This window comes from Poecilia reticulata, chromosome 4, assembly GCF_904066995.2.
Source record: "Poecilia reticulata chromosome 4, P_reticulata-male-v2, whole genome shotgun sequence".
NCBI classification, from domain to species: Eukaryota; Metazoa; Chordata; class Actinopteri; order Cyprinodontiformes; family Poeciliidae; genus Poecilia; species Poecilia reticulata.
In genome coordinates, this window is record NC_088833.1 from 8655495 (window position 1) to 8673063 (window position 17569).

Genomic DNA, 17569 nt, shown 5'->3' on the forward strand with positions numbered 1-17569 from the left:
CTATCTTCAGGATGAGTCAGAAAAATCAACAATGCATGCCGTGCAAATTTAATCCAGGAGGTTTATTCCAGTTTGTCTCGTCTCACCGCCAGCAGCCTGGGGACGAAGAGTCTGTGTCCCATCCCAAGAAGGTCCATGACCCTGCAGTAAGGGTCCGCTGAGGTTTGGCTGCCCTGGGCGCTCTCCTCCTCTTTTCCTTCGCCATCCTCCAGCGCCCTGCATGCGGGCGGGAGGGTCAGGTGAGGGTTCAGGGCCGGGACAGGGGGCGGAGAGGGCAGCGGGGAGCGTGGCGGGGTGGGACAGGGCAGGGGGGAGGGGTCGTCCCGCTCCGGGGCCACGCTGGCAGCTGACTCCAGGGTGTCGGGCAGAAGCTTCGACGTCGGCGCAGCAACGACGGGGTGCGATGGAACTCAGTTAGCGGCGACTCAGTTGAGTCTGTTGGTGGACGTCGTGTGGCGGCCCCTCAGCTTGTCCCGCTGTCAGAGCCTCAGCTCGGCCCCCTGATGCCTCAGAACCACAGTCAGAAAACGATGAGTCGACACCGCCGTCTGCATAATGCTGAGTCCTACAGCGGAATATTTATTCACTCTGGAAATCCAGTCACACTTCCTTCTCGGCTTCCTCTGCAAAAACTCAGACCAATTCCAGTCCGGTATGCTGTTGCCTAGCAACAAAACGGCTCAACACGTGGCCTGCTGCTCCATGAAACTGAAGCGGAGACGAGAACCCCACCTTTTTTTTGATTTCTTCTTTTATGTTAAACTTCAAATCCCTTCTCCCCTGACGACACTTTAGCTTTCTTTGAAATGCAAAACAACACAGCTCTTCATCTGCTCTCTGAAGCTGGAACAGTCGACGCAGAGAGACAAGAGGAGGCTTGTTAACGCTGGAAATATGGCACTTCTCCGCCTGCAGGAGATGATGCTCTGTTACTTTATGGCTGAGTGGGTGCTGGACTCATGCAAACCAGCGATGCATTAAAAACCAGAACAAGAAGGAACAGAAAACATAAACTGTTCTTTTTCTTCACAGATCCACGCAGGATAAGTGAGTAAAATCATTTTCCAGTCAGCTGCTCCAGCAGGATCCTGTTAGCAGCCGGGCATCCGGTCTGATCTTTCAGATGAAGCCAGCTCCTTCAGAGAGGAAGTTACTTCTGATCCACACAGGATGAGTGCTGGCATGAGTCGATGTTGTAGCACTGTCAGAAATGTTGGTCCTGCCCAGCAGCCGGGGCGAGGCAAAGCAAGGACACCTCACTGCTTCCCATGAAGCCTCTCCCAACCTTTGTGATGCTAACTGCTGAAATGCTAACAGCTGGCAGGGGCGGCTTCGTTGCAGATGGTAGACGGAAGAAACGCGTGGTAGAAATAAATGTTCAGCAGAGAGAGAGCAGAGGAAGAGATGGAAGGAGAGGAGAAGGAGGCAAAAAGGCGAGAAAACGAGGGAAAGAAGATGCTCCGAGCATGAATCCGAGGAAGGTAAAGATGAAGAGGGTGGGATAAAAAGAACCGAAAGCTGAGATTTTCTCCCTCTGCCTCAGGTTGCTAATGTTATAGCCAATGCTCCTGTTGTGATGTGGATAGCAACTGCTAAGCTGGGCAGGGAGGGAGGCGAGCGCAGATGAAGGGAGGGGTGGTGAGAGCAGCGGGGAGCGCAGAAGGAAGGAGGAGGGAGCATCGGAGGATAATGTCGTCATGACCGGCCAATAAGAGGCAGGCAGTGGGAGCTCCTCCACTCTCCTCCTCCTCTTCATCATCCTGACCTTCCTCATTTGTTCCCATTTCAAACCACTGAATCCTCAAAATCTCCACGTTGCTTCTACATAGCTTAATTTGTCAAAAATATATAAACATTCGCATAGTTTTACCATATGATCAAACTGACTGTTTCTTCACAGCCATATTGTTATATTCACTATGGTATCGTTTGAAATTTTATTTGCATCATCATCGTTTTTTTTTTATGTGTGCATGCAACGAATAAATTATTCTGTTTATTCAAAACAAAATAATATACAGCTGGTGAAATATCTATTGTACTTTCATAAGAACGTTCTCCTCTGCTGTTTTCTGAGCAGCAGCCTGTCGTCGTCTCTGCAGACGCTCATCATGCTTTGATATATAAAATAATTACAATTATTACGACTGTTATCAATATTATTGTTACTAATTAGTGAAGTTGTATATTATTACTGCATCGTGGAATATTGCAATTTTGAAATAAATTTATTCTTAATTTTATGTTGCTCGTGATTATGTTTTATTTACTAATATTTAACAATTTGGGTTGAGTAACTAGTGAACAAATATGCATTCTGGGGGATTAATAAAGTCTATTCTGTTCTGTATTGATATAGAACGATTGAGTCTTGCTCACAGGGGCATGCATTGTGCCAGAGATTGATATGGATTTAGAAAATCTAAGTAAAACACTAAGTAAAAATGAATACTAATTCATTAGATGAGGTGGGTGTAAATATAAGTTTATACTTCTGCTTTGAACGTGTATATATGTTATTGTTGTCGTTTCTCTTGCTTTTGTTTTAAATTTATTTTACTTGTATATAACTTTGTTCAATAAAGTCAAACTCAAACTCATTCGTGTGGCTTGGTCCCCCTAATAAAGTATATTTATGAAGTAGTACCACATTTTAGACTAATACAGCCTTTAAAAACTTTCTAACTTTAAAGCTTTTCAGCTAATCTTTACCTATTTTTTGTTTTGAAACCGTCAACTGGAGTTTCATACATCAAACATGCCTGATGTATGAAAGGCCCACTGCAATTAGAGCTGCAGTCTGTCTAATAGATGGGTAACAAATATGTATTCACACCAAAATTTTCAGTACTGAACGGAGACCTTAAAACCCAACTAAGTACATTTTTGTGTACATTTACATCCCTACTGCAAATAAAGAACAGGAGGCCCCATGTTTGTCTTTAAAGAACCACAATTCAGGAAGACATGACAACATGACATGAACAAAGCCACTGCAGCATTTTTTCATTTAGAAAGTAAGAATGAATACATTTGTCTTATTTATTGTTTCTTTCTTCTTAATCATTTCGGCATTTTATTCATACCAAACTATGCAAAGGCATTCGCTCTCCCGATGTCTAGATGCAGCTCTTTTTATGCCCACTTGAGGGCGCCAAATGTTAGAAAAATGAATTTAAAGGACACCCAACGCTCCAGTGTTTAGTACAAATTTTAGAGATGATGCTGGAAGTCAAACTGTACAGTATTTTTGCAAATCAAATAAAGATTACATTAAAACAAAAGATGCTCAAGTTTTACATAGAAGCTAATTGTTTAGCTAGACACAATAAAAGATGTTAGAATTAAATAAATGTATAAATTTATTACTAACCTTGAGCAAAGCCAGGGCCACATTGAAGATGATGCTCAGTCCCTTTAAGACACAGAGAAAGATGTAAGAAGAGGAGAAAAACAATAGAGACAACTTTCCTGTTGCTTTGCAAAAAACGAAAAAATTTTTTTGTAAACTTTAAGTTTCATTATCAGCTTAATTTTTTCTTTTCAAAACATTAATTCTCCAGATTCAATATTACCCCATTCTGAAACTACAAGTAAAAGATACCGTATAGAAACACTAGATATTTCTATAGTGGTCCTGCTAAAGTATTTATACCTCCTGAAATGTTTTATTTAGTTACATCTTACATAAATATTGTATTGCTTTCAAGAGAGGGTCGTGGTAGATCTGTGTGACAAGTCAACAGGAAGTATAGCATAATAGTGAAATGGAAGAAAAATGATGCATAGATTTCAATAGTTTTTACTCAAAAACCTGCATTTGTCCTGTCACTTTTGGAGTAAATACCAGCCTTAATTTTCCACAAAACATTTAAATCATTCTTAGATAATGTAAGTTTAGTCTGGTCAGTTCTGCCTATTTTAATCTCCAATCAGAACTGGTTCTCCAATCAAAACACCAGCTGACTCTGAATGGGTTGCTAGGCAACGGGTTGGGCTCAGCTGGGGTTTTCTGCTGATTTGTGACATTACATTCTGAAGGCTTTTGAAATGGCTCCTTTTTCAGACACCAAAAAACTTATTGCCAAAAACTGACTGGGATTCTTTATTTTTATTGCTTGGGCTGTTTTTAGAAGCAAAAATGTGAGTTTTGTGTAATATATTCCTTTCAAGATGAACTCAGGTATGACCTCCCTATTTGTTACAATTCAAAATATTGTCTACATTCTGTTAAAAAAGTGTTTCACAGCTTTCTTTCTTAGCTTTATGCCCGTGGTCACTGTAAAAACCTGCTCTTTGCTTTCCATTTTACTGTGACACTTCTTTCAATTTTGACACAAAAAGAAAATGTAGAACCGATGCCAGCTCTGCATGGGAACACCCCTCTCCTTGGTCTCTGGGACAACCAGTTCACATGGCAACATGGAGCTAAAAATATCCAGAGAGCTCCAAAAATAACCGAAGAAAATGAAAAGAGGATGGGCTCTGCCTCCACACACACCGATCTTTGTGGGCCTGAAGATGGTGCTACCATGCTGAGCCAAGATCAAAGGAGCGTGTGAGGGAAAGAAATACCAACTCATCCCAGCAAGGAAGAATCAGAGGAGATGAAAGCCAAATATTCAGAAAGGGGAGGACACAGTATGGGTGTGTTAGGAAGTTTTCACAAATACTAAAGTGAGGCGAATTGAGCAGATCCAGCAAGGTCACTCTTTTAAAAAAAGACATAAAAGGAGTTTATGGTTTCCAAATGAGAAAAAATATCTAGACTGAGAAGTAAAAACAAAGGCTGAACATTTTGAATCATAAAAACAGGCTTAGAAGTTCAGCTCTGTTCAAGAAATTAGGTAAACGAGGTTGTGAATTAGATAGAGATTATTGCCAAGAACTGAGAAAAATAAAGATAATCTGTTTAATTTTTAAATTTAGACCCAGAAAGAGGAGAGTTTCAGCTGGATGCGAGAGCTGAGGTTTTACTGGCATGTTTTCATCCTGCAGCTCATTGGCTGAGAAAAAACAAGGAAACTTTTAATTATTCTGCCTCAGGCTCACAGAAGGAAAGAGAAGGAGGGAGGACAGCAGGAAAGAGGAGGAACATATTTCATGTTGATTGTTTGTGCAAAGAAACTTTTCATAAAAACCCCAATAGGTTTTAGAATCACTTTCTACTCTAGAATTAATTTCTACAAATTTATTACAAGAAATATCAAAAAATTGATTTTTGTAAGCATTCAGTAACTCAAATCAGAAGTTTAGATACCTTCATACACTAAGATTATTATATTTTTTAACAGTTTTGGAGCCCCAGATTGCGATTTAATTACTTTTAAAGCTCTTGATGAGGTTGATTCATGTCTCAAAATCCTAGAAGTGACTGCCTTCATCTGTTCAAACAGCCATGTGTCAGCATAAAAAGCGCATGAACTCAAACTACCATAGCATTCAAGAAGAAGGTAAAGTTGTCAGCCTGATAATTATTTGTACATTCTGAAAGAAAATAGAGAAATGAACCAAACAGCAGCAATATAGTTTCTAAAAATGTTAGCTGGAGCTTGTGAGAGTGTCAATATCCCCAGAGAATTGAGTTCTGTACTCACAAACTCTAACATTTTATATTCACATTATAAAAGGCAATTTTATCAAATACCAAGAAAATATCAACCTCTGAATTTGCGGAAAGTTTAAGACGATCCTGTCAAAGATTTTCTGGCATGCAGCAAATAGAAATCACTTTGGCACCTGAAGTTTAACCCCTTATTCTGCCACACAGATGACATAAAAAAGTTTGTAAAAAATCTGGTTTCAATTATAATCTAGCTAATAATTAGGTAAAATACTTCGTATCAACTGAATAAAACCCAAATGTTTTTTGCTGTCAACTACTTTTCCTGTCAGATGTACAAAAGCTTGTTTAAAATTATTGATTTTCTGGCACAAATCTCAGTTTGAAGCTCATAATTTTTAAGTAGGGCAGGCTTCCATGTTTGAAGGAGTCGAGAAGAGGCTTTAAACCTTAAAACCCTCAGCATGGTGGTCAATCTGAGGGTCCATTTCATTACCAGTGGTGCTGGTGAGCTGCACAAAGGGGATGGGAAAGAGGCAGATGAGATGAAATGAGAAGGATTACCTCCAGATTTATTTACTTCACCTTCAGCCAATAGTTTCTGATTAAAACCTTTTTTGTGCACAATTAAATGTTCCAACAGGGCAGAGATCTCAGCACATCTTTACTTAGACAGCCCAACCTCATCCCTATTGAAAATATGTGCTTAAAGATCAGGTATTTCACATTAGAATTACTTTTATTGTCATTGTGCAATAAGAAAGCGCAACAAAATGTAAAAAATAGAAACTCTCGAATACCTGAATAAAATAATAATAAATAAATATATTTCAATAAATATAGTAGAAACACAGAGCAACTGGGATGTTAAGGAAAAATAAATAAATACAAATAAATAAATTAATTAGCTAATTAGCTAATTATATTAAATTAGTAAATAATTTGCCAGGAACTCTAAAAGTGCAAACTTCTGCAGTTGTGATATAAAAAAACCCAAGTGGTAAAAAAGTCAAAACTCAGACGTCAAATGTTTTGACAGAAATGTGAGAAGGTGAGAAAAGTGAGAAAGACCAAAATTTAAAAAATAATAGTAGATGAATGTACAGTATAAATTTAAGGCTGTCATTTTGATTGGATTAGAAAAAAAATACAATAAATTAAAATTGTGCATCCAGTTCTAATTTGTTTCAGTGTTATAATTTTAAAAGCACAATTAAAAGCTCCGAAAACATTAATACCAATGAGGAGTGTATGTAAACTTCTGGCCACATCTCTACTTGTGGCTATAGGTTCAGATCAACCATTTTCCTCCACAATCATCTCTTTTCATTCCCATTTGTGATCACTTTAGTCCATCCATAATGGTGGCTAACCCTTTAATGTCTGCCACTCTCCTTTCTTCCTATTAACTTTGCCGTTTCATCTTATTTCATGTTTCCAGATGGTTGAATTTCCCATTAAGCGATTCTATACATACAATGTAGACTAAATCCCTCTCACAATGCTCCAAGTATACCACTTTGTGCTGCCTTTACCTCACAAAGCAGCAAGTCAGTGATGTGGAAAACCATGCAGAGGGGGAACTTGGCCGTAAAGAGGGTGAGGAACCACTGGGAGGCATACATGTGTGCCTCCAGGTTCAGCTCCTGGAAGTGGGCCCAAAGGTCTGGGAGCTGTTCCTGCGAGAGCAGAATGAAAAATAGGATAAGGAAAGTCTTTTGTGAGATGAAACAACCCTCACAGCAATATAAAGTAAGGATGCAGTACTGCTCATGGCTTCTACTTTAAATTTCAGTGACATAACAGTGAGCGTTTGCTCCGAAATGAAACCAAAATCAGAGTAAGCTCTTTAAAAAAGCATAAGAAATTCTATGACCAGCACTGCACTCTAATAAAATGTTGATTTGAAAACAATAACAAAAGGGTCAACCATAAATGAGCAAAGTTTTAAAATTTAGTCAATAAAGAGTGTTTTATAATATTAGTAATCTGAGCACAATTATCAATGTACATTGTTTTTTTACTTAAAATTTGTCTACAGAAATTCACATTCAAAATATTCTCCAAAAAGTTTGGCTGCAAAAAGTCAACTGCATAAATTTGCCTAAGAAATAATTCTCCTATATTACACTAACATTATGTTAGTATTTTAGCTAATAATCGTATATCAACAGTTGTGTGAATAGCAGGTGGTATTATCTAGCGTTATCTATTAGCTAAAGTGCCATATCTAGCACTTAGCTACAGGCTAATATAATAGCCAATGTTAGCAAGCAGATAGAGTTAGCAGCTATTAGCAACCTCACTTTTGCATTTTTATGGTTTGGTATTTATGTCTATTGAGAATCGATTAACATGTTAGCTAAATCTAAATGGAATATAATTTAGCATAGTAGCATCTAATCCTAGCATAGTAGAAAATGTTGACTGCTCAAAACTACCATGCTAATGTTAGCACATTAACTAAGTTGGTATTTTTGTTAATGATGGCATAAAAGCTGGTGCTAGCTGAACAGTGTTATGTACATTTACCAGACATGTACATAACACATGTCTGTGTTATGTACATGTCATAACACAAAGACTAAAAGACATTTTAGTCTTTTATTTTTTCCTATTATCCATTTTGCTGGTTTCCTGGTCAGTTCTTCAACAAGAGAGGACTAATACAGTTTTCCACATTCACTTTGCATTTTAAAGGAAATGTAAATTCTTAGTTCCATTTTAATTTATCTCTTCGTTGTTTATATTACAGTTTATGGTCACATACAGTGAGAACAGTGGACTGATGTTATAAAACTTGCACAAAGCCTCCACCGGTGTTGTTTGCCGCATTTGATTATAACGATAATTTGGTTTTTCTTAGGGTCGTCACAGATTTACTGAGGCTTGATTTTCAACACACCTCTCCATATTCTTGTGACATTCAAGTATATTTGGTGACTAGAGGGGAAAGTTGACATATATGTGAGAAAATGCAACTGATGCAACACCTTGTAACACTTAAAAAAAGTGTTTGCAACAACATGCAAGACCAACATGTCCAATCCTAAAACATACATTTATAAAACTCTAGTAATACGTCCAGTTAGGATTGTGTTTGCAAACATTATCATTTCACTGTGACTTGTCTTTTAAAACATACAGGATGGTTTCACCGACCTGCATTAGTTTCTCCAGCTGATAGAACTTGCAGTGAAGATCTTCAAAGTTGTTCTTGTACAGAGCTCTGAGGCCATATTCATACATTATCTTCACCAAGACACAGAAGGCCTGTTCCTCAGGCATCTGAAAACACACAGAACGTCATTAACGACGCTAACAGATACATGAACGACAAAATGTCCATATGATGTTATAAGTGAAATTATTACTGTCTATAAAATAAACATTTATGTACAGAGGAAAGTTGGAAACATAACTTTAAGGATGACCCTGTTTAGGATAGGTCTATGGTCTAAACAAAACATTCTTTTTTTTTCTTTTCTTTTTTTTTTTTTACACTAAATCATTCTTAGAAAATGAGATTTTAGTCTGCTCAGCTTTACCAATTTTGAGGTCCTTTCAGAACAAACTGCTTTAGAACCTCTTGTCATTTTAAATCGAACTAAGCTGCTGCTGCTGGCCACGTCCCCCATTTACACTGGCAAAACGGCTGCAAACAGATGCACAATTATACAACCTTAAATCTTTGAACAGCAAAAGTAGAGCCTCCTGCACAACTAGCTAGAATGTAGCAAGTTGTTTCTGGATGGTAAGTCGACAACAAAACACTCGTCTCTTCCAGCAGCCATTGTACAGCGCATGCAGAGGTAAAACCAGCTGGCAAAAACATGCTGGAGTTCAGCTTGGGTTGCTAGGTAACGGGCTGGGTTTTGCTGGGGTTGCTAGGTGATTTGTGACGTTACATTCCAAAGTTTCATTTTCCAGAAACCAAAAAACATTTGCTTATCGTTTAGTCTAAACCCGAATAGAAGTACGAAAATGTGCAAAATGTAAATTTTTGCCTGAAACGATTTTATTGTGAATAACTTCTCTTCATGTTTCTGCGTTTGCTTGGGCATATAAGTATAAAGCTTATGAGAGAAAATGTAACACTGGGTCTTTGTGGATATTAATGGCTCCACGCAAACACACACAGAGAGGGAGGAGATATTTAATCAGAGAGACCGTGTGTGTTTGGAGCTAAATGCATTTCTGCAGGTAAAGTTGGAACCCAATAAATATTCCAGACACCTTGTCTATAAACAACCAGTCATCCTCCTCCTTTTACCATGGCGTCCCTCTTATACCTTCTTCTCCTTTCTTCCTTTACTGCCTCTTCCTCCATAACTTCCTCTTCCTCCTCCACACCAATTCCTTCTGTCTCTTCATTTAATCTCACATCCCTTCTTCATGACTCTCCTTCCTCATCCTTCCTGACATCTCCCCTCCGTCTCTCCGCTCTTTAACCTCCCCTGCCCTTGGCATTTGGACTTTGATCAAACTTCCTCCAGCCTCTCCTCCTTTTGGGACTTCCTCCATCATGTGTCACCTCTTCTCTCTCTCCTCCATCTGTCTTCGCAGACTTTCTCTCACAAAATTTCCTCCAGTTAAAATTTGTGTAATAGAAATAGGCAATAATAGTCACCCCATGTGAAATATAACACTACATATATATGTCTTTGATTTCTACCAATGTTAAATGTAGTTGTTGTTTGGTCTTTGTGTCTTTTTGTTGGACATTTTCGTTGTTGGAAAACAGCGGCAAATAATATTCTTATTAAATGAATCAAATTATAAGTGGCTCAAAGAAACACCAAAAAGAAAGAATAAATAAAAAAAACATCAACATAAAGATGCTTACAAACTACAAATGAACATAAAAGGTATTTAAGTGACAGAAATGCAGGTGTTCAAATTTACAAAGAACTTTGTTCTTGCAAGAAATATCTAATTTTTAGTCACAATTTTTAACATTTCTGTCCGTTTTCCAACATGGACACGAGATACTGCAACAATAATTATATATATAAAAAACTAAAAAAACACAGAATGCAAATTAATACATAGGTAAATAAAAACACAACACAGCAGAGAAAATAAGTCATTTTCACCCAACTTAGATTCAGACATAAGTTGGACGCTTCAAAAGTTTAACATTTAAATCTGCACAAAACCAGTGAAGTAAAACATAAAAAATGTTGTTTAGAGAGGCTGAAAACATCACATATACATGGACAGAGTATATGTATTAATACATTTTTTTTTAAAAATCACGGTTTTACCCGTCATTAGTTCTTATATAAAATGTAACAGGCAAGGTTATGAGGCCACATTTCTGACTGTATTAATCATTAAGCTAATGAATGGAGATTTAATGGGTGACAAGTTTACTCACATGTAGAAGAAGAACGGCAGCCAGAAAAGACTGACCCTGACAGTAACCGATTTCCTCATCATAGACAGAATAAGCCTGCAAAAAACAGAAAAAACAGAAAGGAAAAATTTAAACGGGTAATTTTATCACAGACAAACATGAACTCAATGGCATTTTTAAGGTTATTTACACCCGATGGACAAACCAAAGTTACTAAAGTGCAGATTTTAGCCGGCTGAATTCTTTAGTTCTTTCTTTGAAACCCGAAAGCAGGACTGAATGATAAAAAGCTGTACAGTTTTTTTTTAATGTGGGACTAAACTAATTTATCCAAAAATGTCAACATTTGCACAGAAACGTAAATATAGAACCATAAATAACCTATTTAAACTGTTATAAATTAGGTGCACATCATTAGTGAAGCTATAGATAATGAAAAATAGATATCATAGTGTTCTGCGTGTTTCTCCTTTTGTAAAATGATCTATGTGCTCCAGACATTTACCCGCCCTTCTTAAGCAAGAATCTGAGGATCAGCAGCCATTCACATCTAGACCAATCGATCTTAAAAGCTTTGTGCCTCGCTCCAGTGTATCGCTGCAATATAATTGTTGCTGTCAGAACATCAGTGCCAACAGAGTACATCTCCTGAGAGACAGCTTCTCCGTAACACTTCAGTTTTACCAGAGGAGTTTCCTCAGAGGAACACCTCTCAGTCTCATTTTTCCTTCTGTGTTCGTGTCAACCTTGTTCAATGTCACTTTCTACGAGTCTGCTAACATGGCACAGACGTTCTGCAGCTAATTAAACAGATTTTTTTAAAAAGATGACTGAAGCACTTTAGAGCGTATAAACTCTGAAAACAGGATGGGATTTTAGGCTACACTGCCTTTACTCAACTGCTGTAAAGGCTTCATATAGACTGTCCTTGCATTCACCAAGTGACACAGAGTATAACTACAGTGTGCAACCTTGGGTTTGTGCCTGTTAGTCCAATAAATCGATGCAGTAAACTGCGGTAAAGGGGAGTGCTTATAAATGAGCCACAGTGTAAAAAGTCTCAGAAAAGAAGAAACGTGATACAAAATTCAGGCAAATCTGTTTCATGTGTTTTTGTTTGGTGGATCTGTGCTTCACTGCAACAGCTAAATGAATCCTGGAAACATTTTAAGATGGTTAAAACCTCAGTGTTTTAGTGGCATTTTACAGTAAAGTAACAAAAATGAGGAATAATTGCTAAGTGAAATAAAAACACAGTTTGCAATGTTTCTATATAAATAATCAGGAAAGTGTGATTCCTTGTGTGAATGCCTTGCAGAAGTATCTTTTGCTGCAACTTTGATTAATGCTCTCATTACGCTTCCTGTTAGGTTAGGTAAACAGTGATGTCTTGGTATATTTGCAAACTGTTTCCTTTTAAATATTGATCAATGAGACACTCAACTCTGATTTAAACTTCTCCAAGACGATATTCTTGACCTGCCTTGTTGGTTTTTAAGAAGCTGTTGCTTCATTTATGATCTTTAATAATAATTTGAGGCCTTCACAGAGCACCTGCAATTAGATTAATAGCAATACCTGACTGGACTCTATTTAATACCCTGTTTTCATTCCAATTTCCAACTATGCACTACTGTGTGTTGGTTTGTCACATAAAATCCATTCAACCTTGTAACACAACAACAAAATGTGAAAAGGTTAAATGAAATTGAATCGACACACCCAGCACATTAGCTGCTGAGTTGATGCTCACTCTTTTCCATGTAAAGTTAAACGATGGGCAGAAAGAAAAGCGCAGACAGGAACAGTCCCACTGCTGCTGTGCTCAGCTAATTTTGGTATTTTGATGCGGAGGTAATGGAGAAGTCTTGTGGCGCTGTCTGCGGTGTAATCTACAAGCTGACATGCTTGATGGAGTGTGGCGTTCACACGTCCCCAACTCGGCTGGGAGAAGAGCACGCTGACAGATGGATGGGGGAGGTCCTGGTGGGTGAAATCTAAATTTGTTGGCCCGGGCAGATAATGGACTCAGAGGGGTGGATTACTGCAAAAAACGCCTAGTTTCTCAACTGTGGAGAAGACAGATTTTTCTATTCTTAGACGTAGAGCAAGTAACTGTGGAAATGTTTGCTGGTTCAAATGTCTTATTAATCCTTATGTAAAGTTCTGTAAGGATATGTGGGGTTTTATTTGTTAAAACTTCAGCAATACCATCCGTAAAGTTCTCAAGTACTGGGATACAAAGTACAAAGAGAACAGTATTTGAAACTCCAACATGTTTTATAGTTGGTTTATCTGAAGTGGAAGGAGAATAATGTGTAGTTTCCACCATTTATAAAATAAAAAGTGTGGCATGGATTTGTAATAAGAATCGGCAAGAAGGTTCTGGGTTTGATTCCCGGCCCCGGTCTTTCTGCATGGAGTTTGCATGTTCTCCCTGTGCATGCGTGGGTTTTCCCCGGGTACTCCGGTTTCCTCCCACAGTCCAAAAACATGACTGTCAGGTTAATTGGCCTCTCCAAATTGTCCCTAGGTGTGAGTGTGTGTGTGCGTGGTTGTTTGTCCTGTGTGTCTCTGTGTTGCCCAGCGACAGACTGGCGACCTGTCCAGGGTACCTCGCCTCTCACCCGGAACATTAGCTGGAGATGGGCACCAGCAACCCTCCCGATCCCAGTAAGGGACAAGGGTGTAAAGAAAATGGATGGATGGATGGATGGATGGATGGATGGATGGATGGATGGATGGATGGATGGATGGATGGATGGATGGATGGATGGATGGATGGATGGATGGATGGAATCGGCGATATTGCTTAAAAATATAATCTCAGATTTTTTTTATACCAGATCCGATTTCTAATCTTAATTGATTCATTTTTTTGTTGCTCGCTGCCATTTCTGAAAAAAAATAAATACAAATGACAGAAACTATTTTCAAACAGTGTTTTTTAGTTCAATCATCCCTTCTCTACCTTGTAAAATGGAGTATTAGGACCAAGTTACAAGCATTTTTGTTTAATTATGAGAATCTAGTCATAATAACTTGGGGTAATTCTATTTAGACACATTGAGCCCTCTGCACTGAACCCCACTGAAAACCTCCTGGTTTTTCCACCAAATGTTGATTTCTGAACTCTTCCTGAGTTAAAACATTAGTGTTTTTGTTTCTAAATGAATATAAACTTTTTTTGCATTATTTGAGGTCTGGAAGAACTGCATCTGTTTCATTATTTTGAGCATTTCTCATTTTCTGCAAATCCATACAAAATTTTTGCTTGGACTATCAGAGACATGTTGTCAGCAGTTCATAGAATAAAAGAACAATGTTCATTTTACTCAAACATAAACCTATAAAAAGTAAAATCAGAGAAACTGATCATTTTGTAATGGCCTCTTAATTTTTTCCAGAGCTGTATATTCTGCTGCCTGCAGTAACACACTGCCAGCATCTATAAAAGTGCAAAATATGGTAGAAAAATTCTGTTTTTTAATAAAAAATAGAAAAGAGCTGCAGGTTTTATTTTCCAGCTTATTGCTGATGGAGGAAATCGTGTCCCAAGTAGGGACGTTTCTGAAACAAAAGATTTTAGAGAGAAAACGCACCAAGTCAGCAGGTGACCTTCCCCAGAGAATAAAGGTTGGAAACGAAGCACTTCAGGCACGAAACGAAAGAAGTTATAAAGATGAGAATGAACTTTGTCCTGGATCCTCCATGCCTGTTAAAGCCTGAAGATCCAACCAACCTTAACAGCTGAAAATCTACATGGATTTGCATACAAATGAAGGCTGGCACGACTCTGACCCAGTTGGGCCCAGAGTGGATGTTAAACCTTCCTGACAGGTTCTCCTGCAGCACTGACCAAACATGCTCTGTTTCCACTGTGCAACAAAAACACAAACAGCAAAAGTTACAGTAGTAGCACATTAGACCAAAACTAGCTTCAGTTTTATTGGGAAACTGAAGCTTCCCAATAAAACTGGGAAGCTTCAGTTTTATTGAAGCTTCCTAACCTCCTTTCTTTGTTAACCTCCAAAGAAAGGAGGTTAGGAAGCTCCTTTCTTTGGTTTGTCAGCTTTTTGTTTAAATGAATATGAAGACCATATCAATTGAAAGCTAAACAAACTTTAATAAATTTCACACGACAAATTAATGATTAATGTTTTTTGAAGGTACATTTTGTTTAGAAAGACTTCATAACCCATCTTATTTATGGTTTTGGTTGTGCTTGGTTTTTATTTTGGATATTTAAATTGTTTTCCAGCTTCAATGTGGAGTGTTATGTGTAAAATTAAAGTTTATTCGTCACTGAGAGGATGAACGTATACATTATTACCTCATTATCAACATATTAGTTGAAAATCGTCTCAAAGCAACAATATCATCACAATAATTTCTGGGACGATTTATTATCCAGCGAAATTTGTTATTGTGACAATCCTATTTGGTATTAAGAACTTCTATACTGAACTAGTTTTACAACTTGTGATTTAATAATATTCAAATTACTTAAGGATTAAAACGTTTCTACTTGCTGATGAGTAGACGGTCAACTGAATACAAATAGAAACATTTTAGGTTTGTAAACTACTGCAAATTTCACAACAAATCTTATTTTATATTGCAGAATAATACAAAATATTATTAATTTATTATGTAATTTAATATGGTGAACGTTAATGTTACTGTTCTCAAAACAATTGTGACCGTTTCATTTTAGGCAGGTTACTAAACTCCTAGTTTATTGGGTTCTTAAAAATTTAAGCAGGTTTTTTTCTTCTTCCTCTACAGATTCATCTCACTGTAAAGATATTAATTTGGATGTTTGGTTTATATATTTACGTCAGTGAGAGCATGATATGAACCATCCTGCAGGTCTTATTTCTAAATGTGACAAAAAAGGTAGATATTTGAGAATAACAAGCCGTGCAGCAACTTGACTGACTGGAGCAGCGGGGAGATAATGAAGTTTGTGACAGAACAGCTGGAAATACATCCAGGATGTGCAGAACAGTTTATAAAAGCAGCACTGTGGTTAAAAGAAGCGCAGAGACAGGGAGCAGGACTCACTTTGACACATTTCTGTGGTGCCGACCTTGGTTCTGTCTGGAAAAAAAGCGTATCTTCATAGAAAATTGCCTCAGCATGAGAGAATGCAGGGGACCTCCTAGTCATAGAAGCGTCTTTCTTTATTTAGTTTTGCAGAATTACATCAAAATGGAAGCAGATTTACAAAACTGTGAAATGATTTTTAAAAGTTGGAGGAGGGCAGCAATCACTTCGCCTAGCTAATGACTCTTAGCATGTTAGCATGTGAGATGCAACCATTAGGCCACCATTAAATTCTAAATATGGTGGATTCAGAGTCTGCTTGTCTTCTATTGGTCAACTTCAAGATCCAAAGTTGACCAATAGGAGAGAAGATCACTCTGAATCTCCGCCCACCAGTCTTGCTCCTTTGTCACTGTGCATCTTACAAAGAGAAAGAAGTACAAAACATCAGAAAAAGTCTTTAAATAATTGGACAAGGGAGAAAAATCAATGTATGAGAAAAAAGTAATTAAAAAAATTGCCAAGTAAATACAGAATATGGAAAAAGGAATAAATAAATGAATAAAAATGGAAACTAATTAACAAAAGATAATATTAAATTAATACTGTTGAAAATAAGTTCTTATTTTTTGGATGCAATATTTGGCACATTACATTCTTTATCAAACCATGTATTTATTAATTTGATTAATATTTTAGTAAATAGTCATATTAATAAATACTACAAATAAAAATAATTATGTTATTTGTTGCTAATTTTGGCAGGATCAGCCCTCCATACTTGCAGGACAGACTGACACAAATGTATCAGTAAAGACAAAAACAATGTAAATTATTAACTGTAAGTCAAAAAATAATCACTAAGCCTGATCAGACTTGCAAAAAATGTTTTGCATTATATTAACAGGCAAATTTTTGACATCTGATAATTAGTAACTCTAACAAACATAGAAACTTAACATCATCTTAAAATATTCCCTTAGGGAAAGGTGAGCTAAACAAATAATATAGTCAAAAATGTTTCTTTTCTGATAAACAATATATAGAAGCCAACAGGTAATATTGTTGCCTCCCTGTTAGGAACTGGGCTCACCTTGCAGATCTTGTAGAGTGAATCTTGTCCATCTCCATCGGATTCTTTGAAGTAGTCGTGTGCTGGAAAAGTGCGATGGATGTCACGGGTGATGACGCTCTCCTGTGCCGAGTCCTGCAACACAGAGGGTAAACATACTTCAGGCAAAACCAACTGAGCTTAAATTGATCCTTTTTAAAGTTTACATTCAGATCACTTTCAATACAATGAAATATAAACTGAATTGTTCCAGTATTATGTGTTGCAATGTTTGAACTCATCGCCTGTTACTCTGCTGATATTCCTCTCACGTGCACATTTATGCAACCTGTTGCACAAACTCTACAAACATCTATCGTTTAATGCTATTTTTTTTACTCTATTCAAACTTAGAAGTTTGCATACACCTTTACTATATATTAGAGGGACTTAGGAGCATCCAGATGATAATGTCAAGGTTTTGTGAACTTCTTATTTAAGTTAATTCACAGCAACAAACACACCATTTCCTTGTGTGACATCATGA

The 17569-nt window shown here is 37.4% G+C and overlaps 1 protein-coding gene across 2 annotated transcripts in view; it reads right to left on the reverse strand.

Moving 5' to 3' along the window:
- rabgap1l (RAB GTPase activating protein 1-like) overlaps window positions 1-17569 on the reverse strand; it is a 112728-nt gene that overhangs the window by 23540 nt on the left and 71619 nt on the right. The window contains exons 14-18 of one of the 2 annotated variants that reach the window (XM_008406579.3): window positions 17065-17178; window positions 10944-11018; window positions 8726-8851; window positions 7099-7242; window positions 3374-3415 (exon numbers count right to left, since the gene is read on the reverse strand). In XM_008406579.3, the coding sequence (XP_008404801.1) occupies window positions 3374-3415; window positions 7099-7242; window positions 8726-8851; window positions 10944-11018; window positions 17065-17178 (501 nt within the window). Of the gene's footprint in view, window positions 1-86; window positions 237-3373; window positions 3416-7098; window positions 7243-8725; window positions 8852-10943; window positions 11019-17064; window positions 17179-17569 lie in introns of those variants that run through there. The other variant, XM_081606158.1, reaches the window with a different exon arrangement.